The sequence below is a fragment of the Eptatretus burgeri genome, chromosome 5 (assembly GCF_056783735.1).
Source record: "Eptatretus burgeri isolate ZD-2024b chromosome 5, Ebu_testis_v1, whole genome shotgun sequence".
In the NCBI taxonomy this organism is placed as follows: Eukaryota; Metazoa; Chordata; class Myxini; order Myxiniformes; family Myxinidae; genus Eptatretus; species Eptatretus burgeri.
In genome coordinates this window covers 73,647,512-73,664,584 of record NC_140965.1, presented here as the reverse complement: position 1 = coordinate 73,664,584, position 17,073 = coordinate 73,647,512, and the positions used below count along the sequence as shown (strand labels likewise).

The following is a 17,073-nucleotide window of genomic DNA, read 5'->3' as shown; positions in this document are numbered from 1 at the left end:
AACCAGGAAACCCCCTGGATGTGCCAGTGTATATGTGTATATATATATATATATATATATATATATATATATATATATATATATATATATATATATATATATATATATGTATTTTTGAAAGGAAACTAAACTTTTCTCTTGCAATATTAAGGCATTTGCTTGTAAAATGTTTTCACTGTAGCATTTGAAGGACGATGAACAGTGCCGTCAGCTTGGAATTTGCATTCCATTCAGTGACGAGGTATGCGATGGTCAACAAAGAAAATTGCCATTTTTTGGGGATGAAAAAGGCTGTTGATTTTATTCAAGGTGACTACATTCTCCAAAAATAACAGTGGTGTAACCTCAGCACCAATCGCATTTTTGTCCTTGTGCTTTGCCACCTGCAAACTCTGTGCAAGTGCACACCATGCAAGACGACGATTGCAACATACATGAAAACAAAATAAAACTTTTTATGTTTCTTGACGTTTTGGTGTGTCTTGTTCAATCTTACCATTGTCAGAAATAAAATGGTTGTCTATCAAGACTTGCCATGTTTATTGTGCCTCTTCATGGTATCAATGTCCTGTTGAATTTTTAGTGATTTTAAAGATAAAAAAAATCTGTCAGTTTGACATTATTTGCCATCTTGTGTATTCATGAGGACAGAGATAAAAATAACAATTGCAAAAATAAATAAATAAATTAGAAGACTATTTGTAAAGGTGCATCATCATCATCATCATCATCATCATCATCATCATCATCATCATCATCATCATCACCATCATCATCGTACCATACTTGCCGTTGCCTTCCCAGCAATCAGAGAGGGCAGGAATTTAGAATTTGCTCAGGGTGCTGGTGATAATTAACTTGCCTACTCTTCACAAAAGACCGGGGAACTTTCAGGTCTGCCAACTCCCTCGGTGCTGGAAGACGGGTCTTCTCATTCATCGTCCTTCCGATGGACAGCACGCACATTGATGCCTTGCCCACATGAGAAACAAACACCAGGGTGAGTTTTCTTTATCACTGGGTTGTGATTCGAACCCAGACGAGACAACTCAAAAGTGAGTGCTCATAAATCTAAGAGTCCAAACTATCCTGCCAGTCCCTTTAAACATGTAAGAGACATGAACAAAAAATAGCCCCGTGGGGGACTGACGGTTATTTCCACAACTGGAGGGGTGAAATATGAGGGATGAGGGGGAAGGGGCCATGGTCCCTATTCCTGAAGTGGTATGGTCATGGGGGGCACAACTTAAGTTAATGGCATGTTCCCGATGTTTCATAAAGAGTTTGGTCTGCATCTGTACGTCAGTTTCTGAGAAAATTTTCAGATAAATTACCTGAATTTGAGGCGAAACCCCCCTTTTCAGCCTCTTTTATAGGGGCGGATCCGAATGGGGAGCACAACCCCATGAGACATTTCTGTTCTGGTGTATCGTACCAAATTTGGTCTATATCGGTCATGTAGTTTGTGAGGAAAATACGTTTTATTGAAATATGAGGGGTTAGGGGAGTGAGGCTGTGGCCCCCTTTCCAGGGGAGATACGGCCTTGGGGAGCACAACTTAAGGTTAGGGCATGGTTACGATGCCACATGGTCAGTTTGGTCTGGATCTGGTTGTCGGTTTCTTCGAAGATTCTTGAATAAAATACCAATATTTGGAGGAAAAAACCTGCCTTTCATCCCCTTTAAATGGGTGGATCTGGATGGGGAGCAAAACCCCATGAGATCTTACTGTTCTGATGTATCGTACCAAATTTGGTCCAGATTGGTCATGTAGTTTGTGAGGAAAATATGTTTTAGTGAATGTGAGGGATTAGGGGAGGGAGGCCATGGCCCCCCTTTCCAGGGGAGATACAGCCATTGGGAGCACAACTTAAGGTTTGGGCATGGTCACGATGCCGCATGGCCAGTTTGGTCTGGATCCGGTTGTCGTTTTCTGAGAAGATTTTTGAATGAAATACCAGTATTTCTGGCAAAACCACCCTTTCAATCCCTTTATAGGGGGCACATCTGGATGGAGAGCACAACCCCATGAGATCTTACTGTCTCATGGAGTTGTGCATTGTACCAAATTTGGTCCGTATCACTCAGGTAGTTGTGGAGAAGACGTTTTAGTGAAAATGAGGGATTCGGGGAGGGGCCCCGTGGCCCACTTTCCAGGGAAGATACGGCTATTTGGAGCTCAACTTAAGATAAGGGGATGGTCCCGATGCCTCGTGGCAAGTTCGATCTGGGTCTGTCTGGCAGTTTCTGAAAATATTTTTGAATAAAATACCCCTATTTGGGGGCATAACCCATCCACATGGGGAGCACAACCCCATGAGACCTTGCCGTCTTGATGCGTTGTACCAAATATGGACCATAATCAGTTGGGTAGTTTGCGAGAAGACGTTTTAGTCAAATGTACATGTACGTACACATAAACACGGCCGGACACCAGGACCCATTCCATGAGGTTATTTCCGAGAAATAATCGAATAACGTCAGAAATTCTGGTTTGTCTGCACACGTTAATTTATCTGCACATTCGGATTTGTTGGAGCATCTTTGGAATAGCAGTGTTGTCTATTGAACATTTCAACATGCCATGCCAAGATGAAAGATGTTATGTCATGTTATTGGACAGGACCGGCACCACGGGGCAATGCAGTCGTTGAGTTAAATGATCAGGCTCGGCAACATCTTAAAGCATTTTTAGTTTGTGTTGGCCTGTTTGGTGTTCCCATTTAAGCCCATGGTGATCACGATGCCGGATTCCACGTTCAAATCCCAAGTAGTATGTAGATTTGTCCATTGTTTATTAATGCCATTGAAAATTCATGCAAAAGTATATTCATGTTTTTAACCAACAGTGATTTCTGTACAAGCTCATCGATAAGTTTTTGATTGTTTTAAAAAGAAAAAAAAATCACTTAAAAGAAAACATTATCCAGGACAAGGTGAGAAGTAAAAAAATTACTACCCCTCACATGCAAAGCGAAAAGCAGGGTTTAGTTATAACTTCACTTCTGTTTGTCTGTCCACCATCTACAAACGTCAGTTTATGATTGAGGAACGATTTCATTTCAATTGAATGTTATATTTTAAACATCATTCAGAAAACGCATCGGCAGTTTAGTTGTACTTTGGCTCCAAATTTGACACACTTGCACATGCATGGAGAGTAAGTAATAAGATACCTTTTGTTTTTATTTAGTCTGCCTGGCTGGCAGTGAGACAAAATTGAAAATCAACATGAAACTTACTGTTTTTAAGGACAACATAAAGGACACAAACAACAGGTACAAAGAACTAATGTAACGTGTTCAATAAGGTGGTGTAAAAGCCACTTGGTCAACCCTGGTAAACCTCTGCGTGGGTTAAGGTGTTTTATGAACTCTAGTTGTTCGTGGAATCGTGCTCATCTTATAGCGAAAAGTGTTGTGGCACATTAACAAGTTACATTCCTGCATTTTGGTTCGTAGAATAATTTTAATAAATTGATTCAATAACTACCTCTGAGATGTTATTTTTTATAAATTGATTTGATAAATACGTCTTGGACATTATTTTAATAAATTGATTCAATAAGTACCTCCTGGACAGGTAGGCAGGCAGTTATATGGGCACAGTTGTGCTGACCTGCAAGTATGTACGTTCCCTGCCTTTCACCCTTTAAAATATCTCTACTCCTTCCCATTTTGTCCCTTTTCTACCAGTCCTTTCCTCCTCCCACTTTTCACCAAAAATGCTGTTAGTTTATTGTGATTAGCTGTTTGGACCCTTCCAGACTGTTAAATGTCTACATTCTGTCTATAATCAATACTGCGCATAATCCGTTCTCTTGAGTTCGCCTGTTATATGGTGGAGATATGACACAGGCTAAATGGGTAGAACTGCCTTCCTTGGCATCATTATTTCCAAAGATATTCCACATTTACAAAATAACAAACATCCAAAGCTATTTAGTTGGATTTAGTGAGAGTTTATTGCCTCGAATTTGTCTTTGTGATGCAAAAGTGAGTTAGCGAGCATTTAGAATGTCAAAAAGTGTGGGAGCGTTTTCAAAGTATTTCAAATAAAACGTTTTCCTGAATAAGTGCACAACAAACCCACGATAAATTGCATGGTGGAGGGATCAGGGAAGAACTGCACTCACGTCAGAGGGTCGCCCACTCTCCTTCGCGTGGGTTCGCATGAAGAAGTTAAGTTCGAGGAAAGAAAGAACCAGAACGAGTGAGCTGGAGGTCAGCATGGCAGGGACGCGTCAGGTATATCACCACACAGAGCCTCATTGCGTGCCAGGAAACAGGCTGAGCTTGTAGTCCCGTGGACCGCACAAGTCTCATGCATCGATGTTATGGCTTATACGAGCGGCTCTCCTCCCACCCTTTACCGTAATGGCCGCAGTGCAAAGCCCCCTCATGTGTTACTGTGCAAATGCTCTGTGCCAGGGCAAATCAGTCTATGGCTGCACATCATGCCAACTCAAAAATCTCCCAATTTTTTTTTTTTAAGTTCAAAATAAAAATACCACCAGAGGTTTTCCAGAACCGACGAGCTCCAACAGTTATTCTGTGAAGCTTGAGGGAGTTTTATTTTATAATTTCAAGCTTGTGAAGTGATATTGACCTTGAAAATAAACATTGGACAGGAAACAAACCAAAGTGAAGCTTTGATTTCATTCCAAATATAAGGCTCGGAATTATTGTGGTTATTGCAGGCTAATGTTTCCTGAACCTGGCCAAAACTGATTGGAGAGGAGGAAAGTATTAATGACATTAAGGGGTTTGGTCAGTATTCCATAAGGGAAGTTTTAAACCTCACCGCGTGGTGAAGGCCCATGAGGAAAGATGTGCAATATGATATCAATTCAAAGGATTTCACGAAAAAAAAAAGTCAAATTATTCACATTTTCACAAAAGATGCAAAAATGATCCAGCATTTGAAAGATGCAATGTATTCCAACAGCAGGAACTTCACCATTCAAAAGAAATGCACGACAGATGTTCGTATAAACAATTAGCAATTGTGATCACTTAATTTTTTTGTGAGGGGGGAGATTGTGGAATGGAGGGGCTTCCACCCGAAGGTATAATACAGTGACCATTAAAGACTGAGCTCACAAGTTTTAATCTGTGGCTGTGCAACACTCATGAGGATGCCAGAGCAAATAAGGAACTCTGTAAACACAAATCAGCCTCTCCGTTACGTTCTGCAGGCAGGAGTGACACCAAGCCAGGTGGCTCTTTCATGGGTTGTTTTTTTTTCAAAATTGGTGGACTGGATATACAGCACATTACATTTGGTACATTTATGAGGGAGAACGTAGAGTTAGATTAGGGTGGCCCTATCTTCAATGGGTTGTCACTCCTTTCAACCACAGGACTACGAGCATCGAACCCCTTTGGGTGAGCAGCTTATTCCTACGGCAACTGGCCATTTATGGCACCCGAGTCACCGAGTGGATCATTAGTTAGGGAAGTTTAGCAAATTGTATTGACCATCTGTGAAAAAATTGCTTCCCAAAAAATTTCTTCACTAACGTATTCATCTAGGTATCTACTACCACCTATCAATTAGTGCAAACCCAAATCCTTGTGGAAAATTCTGGGGAGCCAATCAAAGTTCGGGTACTGAGGGCCTGCGAGAAAAAAAAAAATCGGAAAAATTAACTTTTGCCAATATTGACTTGTGGGATGTTTAAACAGGGGTTTTTTGGGGTGCTGAATTGATTCCAACCATTAGATTTGAGGAAAAATGAATCCCTGGCCGTAAAATATTGATATGATACATTTTTAGATATCTCAGACTGTGTTTTGCGGTAATTTGGCTCAATTGATTCAGATTGTTCAAATTGTGCTGAAACCAGCATACAACATTTTTGAAACCACTGCTATATTGTTGGTTATACTTGTGCTCATGCTCAGTTTCTATCCTTTGTTCCAAAAAAGAAAGTAGGATTGGCAGACGTTAAGTTTGATCCTGTTGCAGATCTTCATGTAGACCCTCCAGCCTTGCAGCCAGGGGACATCGCTTGGATGGCAGGATGGGCTATCAAGAATCTCAACCCCACATTCGAACATGCCAACTGGAATTTTTTCATGAAGTCATTATACAGACCAGAATGCAAAGAGAAGTCCCTCATTGAGTTTCTTCCAATCATCGAGGGTGACCCTAACGAGTACAGCACTATCTACACCATGCTAATGGAATGCCTACGGCGCTGTCCCTCTCCTGCTCTCATAACATTCGACCTGCCTATATGGTTGAAAGCAATGCAGATAGTTCTACAGTCTGAATTGGCCATCATCACAAGACTAGGTGGGTTTAACCTCCTGAAAAGCTTCTTCGGGTCCATCGAGATGGTCATGGCTGACTCTGGGTTGCAAGAGGTCATACAGCTAGTTTATCCAGGCAGCACTGGAGCAGAACACATCCTCTCAGGCGGGGCTTATGCCAAGGCAATTCAGTTTCACCTTCTTGCATCTGCAGGAATTGCCAAGTTCGTGCTGAGAGGTGTCTTCAGTGAGCAGGAGTACGAAGACATGGAGGACTTTGTCAGGACTGCAAAAGATGAGACAACAGGGAATCAAAATTCCTCTAATCTAACATATGCACCAAGGATAGTCACTGTCTTCGAGGAGAGGATGGCAGAGAGATTGAAGATCTTAGCTGAAGGAGGAAGGACACCAGCACTCTTGGTCTGGTACTATGGCAGAATCGACCTCATCAAGGTATTCATCAGGAGTGAGCATATCCCAGACCACACAGGTCATCTCAGCTGCATCATTGGAATGCTCAATACCTTCGCAGCAGCAGCCATTATCAGTACGCAAAGGGAGCAAGGCTGTATGCACAGCTGATGCATCAGTGACAGGAGAGTCCCATGTTCCAGGAAACTCTATCCAAGTTTACTTTGTACGGCAACCATGTCGTCAGGTTCTCAGACCATGAATGGTCCGGCACATGGACCGACATCACGATAGAAACCACACTCATGCGTGAGGCAAAATCCTCTGGTGGTCTAAACAGAGGCCGCTTTCGGAATGAGTCTTCTCAAAAGTCTTCGGTTCAGACTCTGAACCACTTCTCGTTCATTCACCAAGAGCTAGAAAGAAGCATGGTCAAATGTGGGGTACCTGTCCACACCAACGTTAAAAGAGCTGAAGAGAGATAACGATGCTGTCAACACCATAGTTGGGTGGTTAGAGGAAGTCAACCCTTTCGATGCCACATGGGACAAGACTACTCGGGTGTCCTTCTCAACTGGGTTCAGCAGCACTCCCGAAGACCAAGTCAACGCTGATCAAGCAGAAGAAGTTGGCAGAGCCATACAGGCTAAGATGGATGGGAAAACTGTTGTGGATGCAATAGTAACCAAACACAAGGTCAAATCACTTGCAAGCCTCAGATCTGGACCCAAAGTCAATGGCGAGAAGCTGGTCAATGACTCACTGAAGCTATTCAACTGCCTCATTGTCATCAGTGAGCGTGAAGTCAAGACCAAAGAAACTCTGCACTTTGAGTTGACGCCAAAACCGATGTCTCTGTTTGACAAAAATCAAAAGTTGCGAAAGCCAGACAAGGCTGCCCTGGCAAGGTCCCTGAAGGCATGTGTGGCACCTGTCAAACAATCCCCCCGCACAAGCCTTGTGGTTGATGTTGGGTGTCTCCTGCACAATGTCAAGTGGGAGGCTAACCTTACTTGGAAGGATGTTGCCGAGAGCTACCTCCGGTTTGTGAAGTCCATGGGGAGCCATCACCTCCGGATAACAGTGGTCTTTGACGGATATCGCAGCTCCACCAAGGACCATGACCACTTGAGGCGAACAAAGAATGCATGCTGTGACATTCAGATTCGTCTGGATCTCAAAATCATCATTGTAAGAGAAAAGTTCCTCGATAACAAGAACAACAAAGCCCAGCTCGTTCTGCTCCTTGCTGAGACATTTAGTAGGAATGGAATCAGTGTACAGCAATGCTCCGATGATGCCGACACCTCCATCGTCCGCGCAGCTCCAGATGAAGCAAGAGAGTCCCCTGTCAAGGTGAGGGCTGAGGACACAGACATCCTGTTTATGCTGATTCATCATGTTGCAGACCATCCGATCTTCCTCACGACAGCCAAAGAAACATCTTACGATGTCGGAAAGATCCGGGAGGCCCTCCCAGAGATATATCGGAGGTATCTCATCTTCTTGCATAGCTTCTCTGGCTGCGATACAGTGTCTGCAATTTTTGGGTTTAGCAAACCAGCTTTGCTAAGCAAGCTCTGCAAGACTGATGAAGTAGAGAGGGCAATGGACGTGTTTCTGGACATCCGAGCTGAGAAAGGTGATATCATTAAAGCAGGCTGTGATCTTTTCATGCTCATGTTCCATGGGAAATCCTCAAAAGACTTGGAAGACTTGAGATTCGACATCTTCAGCAAGCGAGCTGCTACTGGGAGCATAAAACCTGAGAAACTCCCCCCGACAACAGGAGCTGCAGCACAGCACTCTCTCCGAGGTTACTTCCAGACTAGAGACTGGCTGATGCTGCAAAGTCCATCGTTGGATGCACGGGACTATGGATGGCAACTCACCGAGCAAGGATATGCACCAGTCCCTTCTACAGACCCCACTGCACCAGACTACCTCCTGAAGTTTACCAGCTGCAACTGTGCGGGGGACTGCAGCTCACTCAGGTGCTGCTGTAAAAAGCAAGGAGTCACGTGTATTTCTGCTTGCGGCATCTGTCATCATAACTCTTGCCTGAACATAAACCAGCTGGATGACAAGAGGAGTGAGGAAGATACTGGGGAGCTTGATGAATAAGGTTGTAAAAGCTGACGAAGCAACATTTCCATTGAGCACAGTTCTGTTTAAAATGTCAATAAAATACATTTTATATGATCAAGGAGTGTTTTTATCTCAAAAATAATGGTTGGAATCAATTCAGCACCCCCAAAAAACCCCTAATTAGAAATCCCACAAGTCAATATTGGCAAAAGTTAATTTTCCAATTTTTTTCGCACAGGCCCTCTGAGCACCCGAACTTTGATTGGCTCCCCAGAATTTTCCACAAGGATTTGGGTTTGCACTAATTGATAGGTGTTAGTAAACACCGAGATGAATACGTTAGTGAAGAAATTTTTTGGTAAGCAATTTTTTCACAGATGGTCAATACAATTTGCTAAAATTCCCCAACTATATACTATTTTCTGGACACAACGCCGAATTAGCCTGCTGGTGATACACCATTTCTTGCTTCTTGTTACTTCTGCCACTGAAGGTGAAAGAGGTTATGTTTTCACCCCTCTCTGTTTGTTTGTGTACAGGATATCTCAAAAAGTTGTGGACACATCCAGAATAAATTTTGTGGATACGGTTGGGTGTGTGACAAGGACGAATTGATGAGATTTTAGTGAAGATCCGGATCCGGATCCGATTACTAGAATTTTTAAAGTGATTCTTCACCATTGACAGATAGGGCCAAAAGTGATGTTTTGCACGATATTTCAAAAGGTGGTGGACGGATTCGGACGAAACTTGGTGGACACGTTGGGTGTGTTATAAGGAAGAATTGATTCAATATTGGTGAAGATCTGAATTGGGATCCACATCCGATAATTTTTAAACTGATTCTTCACCATTGAGAGATAGCGCAAAACCGATATACAGCACAATATTTCAAAAATGTATCGGGCCCGATATGCTCTCGTGAATCAGGCATTATGTGGCGGAGGTAGACGCTCTACCAAGTATCCATCTAGTTAAAGATGCAGTTCCCGTCACGAGCGTGAAAGGGCTCCATTCATCAAAAATGGTGCTATTGGCCAATTGTAATGGATTCTGATCGAGGAAAACTCGTTATTTCATATTACTAGTATGTGCCCGTACGTGTGTGGCCGTACTTGAAAAAAATAAAAATAAAACTTTCAAACCACTTGCCAGAAAACCACACAGGCCGTTCCTTCGCTCTCGCATGCCCATACGTGCGTGGCTGTTTCAGCTGCACGACGCCTTGTCTCGCGTCCAGTGTTGTCTGCCAAGCGAGCAGTTCGTTCTTCATCCGTTTCAGCTGCATGTCGCCTTGGCACGCGCATAGCGTCACGTGTCAAGCGAGCAGCTCGTGCTTCGTCAGATTCGATTGCGCATGCACGACGCGCAGCTTCGTTCCTTCGCTGTCGTAAACGACGACTGGATTGGGGCATTGTGTTTAAGAAAATTGAGAAAGAAATCGAGAAAGTACAGAAATCGAGAAAGAAAGAATACAGTAAGTCAATAAATCGAGAAAAAAATCGAGAAAAAATACAGTAAGGCGATAAATCGAGAAAAAAAATCGAGAAAAAAAATACAGTAAGTCGTCATTATCCGGAAGTCCAGAAGTTAAGTCCTCACTGTCCGGAAGTTCGCATATCGCAGTTACAATTATTCGCAATTTAGTTTTAATGGCCAATTATTCAATTAGCGCCAATGCATTTTGCCTTTTCGCAATATCATCGCAAGGAAAAACACAAAGGGAAGAGAAGAGAGAAAAAAAAAAGGTACGTACAAAACAAAATAAAAATAAAAATAAAATAAAAATAAAAATTTAAAACAGCCACACAGGCCATTCCTTTGCTCTCGTAAATGACAACTGGATTGGGGCATTGTGTTTATCGAGAAATGCACATAAGAAATCGAGAAATTATCAGAATACACCAAGTCATCACTATCTGGAAGTCCGTACATTGTAACCCGAAATGGGGAACGCAGCTGAGGATCTCTTCCACATCGGCCACGCCTACGCAGCAACGTGTCTTGTCATTGGTTGGTAAATAAATGGCCATAACTTGGGAAGCACTTGTCCGATTAATATCAAACCTGGAAAAGACATCCACAGGGCCCCAGAAATATACCTGGCAAGTTTCAATTGCATCGGACCAATGGTTGTCGAGAAACAGCGGTTACGGTCACACACACACACACACACACACACACACACACACACACACACACACACACACACACACACACACACACACACACACACACACACACACACACACACACACACACACACACACACACACACACACACACACACACACACACACACACACTGCTGGAATTATAGATAGACGAGTACGTGCCCGTACGTGCAAAAAAAATATACATATATGTATATGTATATGTATATATGTATATATATATATATATATATATATATATATATATATATATATATATATATATATATATATATATATATACATATATACATATATGTATATGTATGTATGTATATATATATATATATATATATATATATATATATATATATATATATATTTCTTTATGTATATATAATATGGAATAGGCAAAGCCGAGAAGCGAACGTAGAATTCTTCTTACATTCGCTTCTAACTTTACCAATAACCTGTTCACAACTGTATACTTGCCAACTATACCATGGAACATAAAAGCACCGCACAGCTGATGATTTTGACAGATCTGAGGTCAGTCAGGTGCATAGCAGACGATGCTGCAATTTTCGATTACTTCGGCATCAGCGATCAAATAATGTAAATCACGATTTAAAATTATTTTTTGATGATGCGGAAGATATCTTTATAACCTCAACATTACCTTCACAACAACAACTACACCGCCTCGAATCGGATCTCATCGAAAAAAAAATATATATTTCCTCAACATTACCTTCACAACAACAACTACACCGCCTAGAACAGGATCTCATCTAAAAAAATAAATACAAGAAGCAAACGTAGAATTCTTCTTACATTCGCTTCTGACTTTACCTATAACTTGTTCACAACTGTATACGCAATTTCCGGTTACTTCGGCGTGGATTCGGGATCAGTGATCAAATAATGTAAATCACAATTAAAAATTTTTTTTTGATGATGCGGGAGATATCTTTATTAAAATCAGTGGAGGAAATATACACCATGTCTGGTATTATTTGGGTCTTTCATGTCTCCGGTGATGCCTTTATCTCCCGGCATGCATCATTCCCCATGACAAAAACCGGAAGCAAAAAAAAAACCGGAAGCAAAAAAAAAAACAGAAGCAAAAGGGTCATAGCCAACGACATGGAGTCCAAATTGCCAGGGTATTGTGTTGTTGTTGTTGTTTCCTATTCTCTAATGTGCATGCATTAAGTATGAAGCTCACTGCGTTACGCTATTAGAAAATATTTTTTGATGATGCAGGAGATATCTTTATTAAAACCAGTGGAGGAAATATACACCATGTCTGATATTTGGGTCTTTCATGTCTCCGACGATGCCTTTATCTCCCGGCATGTATCATTCCCCATGACAAAAACCGGAAGCAAAAAAAAACCGGAAGCAAAAAAAAAACCGGAAGCAAAAGGGTCATAGCCAACGACACGAATTCCAAATTGCCAGGGTATTGTGATGTTGTTGTTATTGTTGTTGTTTCCTATTCTCTCATGTGCACGCGTTAAGTATGAAGCTCACTGCGTTCGCCAGAAAAAAAAAATTCAAACCGCGAGCCCGAAACAACAACCACACAGGCCGTTCCTTCGCTCTCGGGTGCCCGTACATGAGTGGCCGTACGTGCGTGCCCGTACGTGCAAACCAAAAAAACAAACAAACAAAAAAAACAACTTTCAAACAACCCCACACAGGCCGTTCCTTCGCTCTCGTAAACGACGACTGGATTGGGGCATTGTGTTTATCTATAAATGCACACAAGAAATCGAGAAATTATTAGAATACAGTCAGTCATCACTATCCAGAAGTGGTGCGTGCCCGTACGGAATGCTCACATGCATTCCACGAATTATCGCTTGCATTGAAGTAACAACTGCTGTGATACTTATACACACAGAGTTAATTAAAATCCAAACTAAAATCAAGTTTACCTCCCTCAACAATGACACAGGACGTTCCTTCACTCTCACATGGCCGTACGAAAAAAAAAACTTTCAACGACGTAAAAGTAAACGACGTAAAAGTAAACGACGACCGGATTGGGGCATCGTGTTTATCTATAAATGCGCATAAGAAATCGAGAAATTATTAGAATACAGTGTCATCACTATCCGGAAGTCCGTACGTTGTAACCCGTAATGGGGAACGCAGCTGAGGTTCTCTTCCCCAAGGGCCACGCCAACGCAGCAACGTGTCCTGTCGTTGGTTGGTAAGTAAATGGCCATAACTTGGGAAGCACTTGTCCGATTAATATCAAACCTTGAAAAGGCACATACTCAGGTCCCCAGCAATATACCTGGCAAGTTTCAATTAGATCGGACCAGTGGTTGTTGATAAACAGCGGTCTCTCTCACACACACACACACACACACACACACACACACACACACACACACACACACACACACACACACACACACACACACACACACACACACACACACACACACACACACACACACACACACACACACACACACACACACACACCTGGAATTATAGATAGATAAGAGTGCAAGATATTTCATGTTCACAGCCCATGAGAGCTGTTCACATCTTAAAACATAAACTTCTATTTTTTTCCAGGGGGGCAAAAAACCTTTATTTCCATGCGAAGACTGTTGAATATTCATTAAATATGCTTATGAATTGAAAGACAACAAATCTGATTTCCCAAATTTAAATGTTCAGAAGCTCGCAGTAAAAGTAGTATTTTACAATGGATTTGCATCCTACAAAGAAGTTGAACTATATCCAAAACTAGACGACCCGCGAACCCGTTGGGTTCCCATTGTGACAGCGGTTGATAAAAAACAATCATTAAAAAAAAAAACAAGAAGATAGCTCCAGCAAACTATACCGCTAAGGTTGTTTGCATTGATCAAATTCTCCCGAAGAGTACTTGACTGAATCGGGAATTCATTTTTTAATAATTTTTTCGTTGCCCAATTTGAACGAAACTTGATACTGCATGCCACAGGCAAATGGTGAGTAAGGTGGGCCAAAATTTGTGGACTATCGTGTTCCGTTTTGGCTGTATTTAGGGAACATACATACACAAATATATACAAGATGAGAGTTTTAGTAATATATCGATGAAACTAAATGAAACATGCTTCACACAATTGGAAATGATCAATTCGCTGAAAGATTATTATTGACTCATAAGTATGCGAATTGAACAAGATATAATTTTAAGCAAGAACAACAAATGAACTTCAAAACCAGTGTATTTCCTGAATCACAATATCCATAATGAATATACCAGAACCAGGTTGTATAATTTGAAGTAGGTCAATGAACTATAAATCATCGGAATCCGACAGTACGTTCCTCCAATATAACTGTGGGTAGCTGTGGGAGGAGTGAGTAGTCTTCCCATTGTTTGTGGGGGGTGTTGGAGGGTGATAATGTTTTACGCAGCTGGTGGTAGATGCTACGCAGATGTAAAACGTATTCATTCTGCAAATCGCAAGGGGAGTGACATCTTCAACAGCTGGTAATAGATGCGAAGCATTTTAACTGTGCAACTCGCAAGGAGGGTGGACATCTTCAGCAGCTGGTAATAGATGCGGTGAAGCATTTTAATTGTGTGACTCGTGGGTGATAATGTTTTACACAGCAGCAGTTAGAAACGATAGAGTGTCATGGCACGAATGGTGGGACATGCCACGCAGCTCGGTTTATAGTGTGAATGGTGGGACATGCCACACAGCTTGCTTAGAGCATGGCTCATGGAAGATATGTTGTTTTTTTTACCCCCGCCACAGAAGAGGGTATTTCATTTGGGTCCGTTTGTTTGTGACTTATATTATATTGGTTAGTCGATTTTGTTATTCTGTCTGTCTGTCTGTCTCTTTATCGCCTCCAGGTCACAATTTTAAACCAATCTTCATGAAACTTCACCACATGGTAGAGTTTGTCATGAGGAAGAAGCCTGTTGTTATTGTTTTTTTTATGTCAAAAGGTCAAAATGTCAAAGGTCAACAACTAAGGTGAGATTTCTAAAATCCTCAATTTTCATCCGATTGACTTGAAATTTGAAGAGGAGTTATATTTCAGGTCACGGAATTCAATGAGCCAATTGTTTTTGAGATCAACATGGACCAAAAGGTCAACATAGTCCCAAGGTCAACGACTAAGGTGGTATTTCTAAAATCCTCAATTTTCATCCGATTGACTTGAAATTCGAAGAGGATTTATATTTCAGGTCACTCAATTCAAGGTCAGCCAATTATTTTGGAGGTCCACATTTGGGGAAAAGGTCAATGTTGCCCGAATTTGTAAAATTGTCAATTTTCATCCGATTCACTCAAAATTTGAAGAGGATTTGCATATTTGGTCATTTAATTCAACCACCAATTATTTTTGAGGTCAATTTTGTTTTATGGATTTTGCAAGTTTAGTGCTCTGCATGACGTCTTCTTGTTTGTTTGTCTATTTGTCCGCACAGAACTTTCGTATTTTTCTCCGCAACCGCTTGTCAAATTGAGAAGACATTTTCACCATTGGTGCTGCTACTCATGAGGAGTAGTGACGTCATAGGTCATAGGTCATGTGGTGTGGCAGCCATGTTGGAAGAATGGAAACACTGAACCTCTGTATCGCTGAAACTGCACCAAGGAAAAATTTGAAACTTGGCACATGGAAAGCATTCCTCATGGGGAATGAGTGTGATTTTTATGACGTCATAATTGCATATGTAGGAGGCTACATCCAATCAGTTAGAAAAATTTTGAAGGTCATCTCGGGATAAAATGTTCCATAAAATGTTTTTGATGATTTCATCGGTCATGTGATTCGGCAACCTTCTTTTTTTTTTAACCTTCAAAAATCTTCTCTGAACTGGCTGAACTGGTCATCACTGCCAGCAGTTATAAAGTGGGAGTTCTAATTATGTTACTTCGTAATTACGTAACACACCAGTACACAGACACCAAACAAATCTACACAAACACCATACAACACACCACACAAAACAAGTTCTGGCGAGGGTCTGTGATCTCTGATCACTCTTTTTTTTACAACTGTGTTATATGGGTGGCTCATGGAAGATATGTTTTTTGCGCCCGCGAAAAACCGTGAAAACATGAAGCACAGGTTGCTAATGAAGAAGCAGGTCATGCGTGCTACTCATGGAGGTAAAGCTGATACATACAGCTGTTCTATGCATGGCTGGTGGAAGGTATGTTTTGGAACTGTGTTATGTGCGCTGCTTGTGAAAGTTGTTGTTTTTTCCGCCCGCAAAAAACCACGAATATGTGAAGCACAGGGCCGCGGATGTCGAAGCAGATCACATTTTATAAACCGCGAATACGTGGGGTCCGCGGATAGCGAATCCACAAATAGTGGGGACCGATAGTTTAATGTTGCTATCTTGCATATCCTATCCTTGGTAAACTGATGTGTGCAGGTGGTGTAATATGTAAATGTTAGGTGGAAGGGGATTGGAGCAAATTTTATCTGTAAATGTGTATCCTCTCTGGCCATTCACGGTGGGAGAATGCATTACAGTACAATCCCAGCAGGTTACTTTCAGTGTTACTCCAGCGTTTTACCATGCATAGTACTCAGAAACAATGGATCACAATAGGCACCAATTCACTGGTTAAATTAGAAGGAATTTCAAAAGCAATGCTCACCTGCATCGGGTGTTTCTGCCATACTCAATCCATCTCGTGCTCTCTTATGATTCCTTGTGACAAAGTGTTCGACTTGTTTTTTATACGATACATGACACAGGCTGCACATTTTCTGATATCTGGGCTCCAGTTTATGATGAGCTGTCAGAGAAATAGCAGTGATCTTTGTTAATCTTTCAACAGAGATTCACTCGATACAGCAGAGAAAGACACTGTACCTTCTTCAACCAAATTCTTCTTCTTCTCAAGATGCATCTTGCCATCTTGGATGTTAGCTTTGTTTGTGAACGTCAAATAACAATGCCGATGATGAAATAACCCATTCCAACCCAGACCGAGTTGGAATGGGTTCCTCGTTCGTCCCCCAAAAATGGTGCTTGATGGCTATATGGTAATCATCATCCATTTCTACCTCAACCCACGCTTTCCCACTCTCTTTTGTTTTTGCCCAGCTCAATTCACTACAACAGTGGAGTGATCTTCCAATGATGGATAGTGAATTAAACA

General features: G+C 41.5%; 1 protein-coding gene and 1 pseudogene across 14 annotated transcripts in view; one reads left to right on the top strand and one right to left on the bottom strand.

The window, feature by feature from the left end:
* The window catches only part of LOC147026699 (uncharacterized), a 506,204-nt gene that overhangs the window by 444,384 nt on the left and 44,747 nt on the right, over nucleotides 1–17,073 (bottom strand). For 5 of the 14 annotated variants that reach the window (XR_015058478.1, XR_015058480.1, XR_015058479.1 and 2 more), the window contains exon 1: nucleotides 4,136–4,370. Coding sequence is in view for 11 of the 14 variants with exons in the window: in XM_085882420.1 (XP_085738546.1) it covers nucleotides 4,136–4,231 (96 nt within the window). In the remaining 3 variants the exon portion in view is untranslated. Of the gene's footprint in view, nucleotides 1–4,135; nucleotides 4,371–16,566; nucleotides 16,708–17,073 lie in introns of those variants that run through there. The other 9 variants (XM_085882412.1, XM_085882413.1, XM_085882418.1 and 6 more) reach the window with 4 other exon arrangements.
* Nucleotides 5,132–13,577, top strand: LOC147026700 (uncharacterized; annotated as a pseudogene).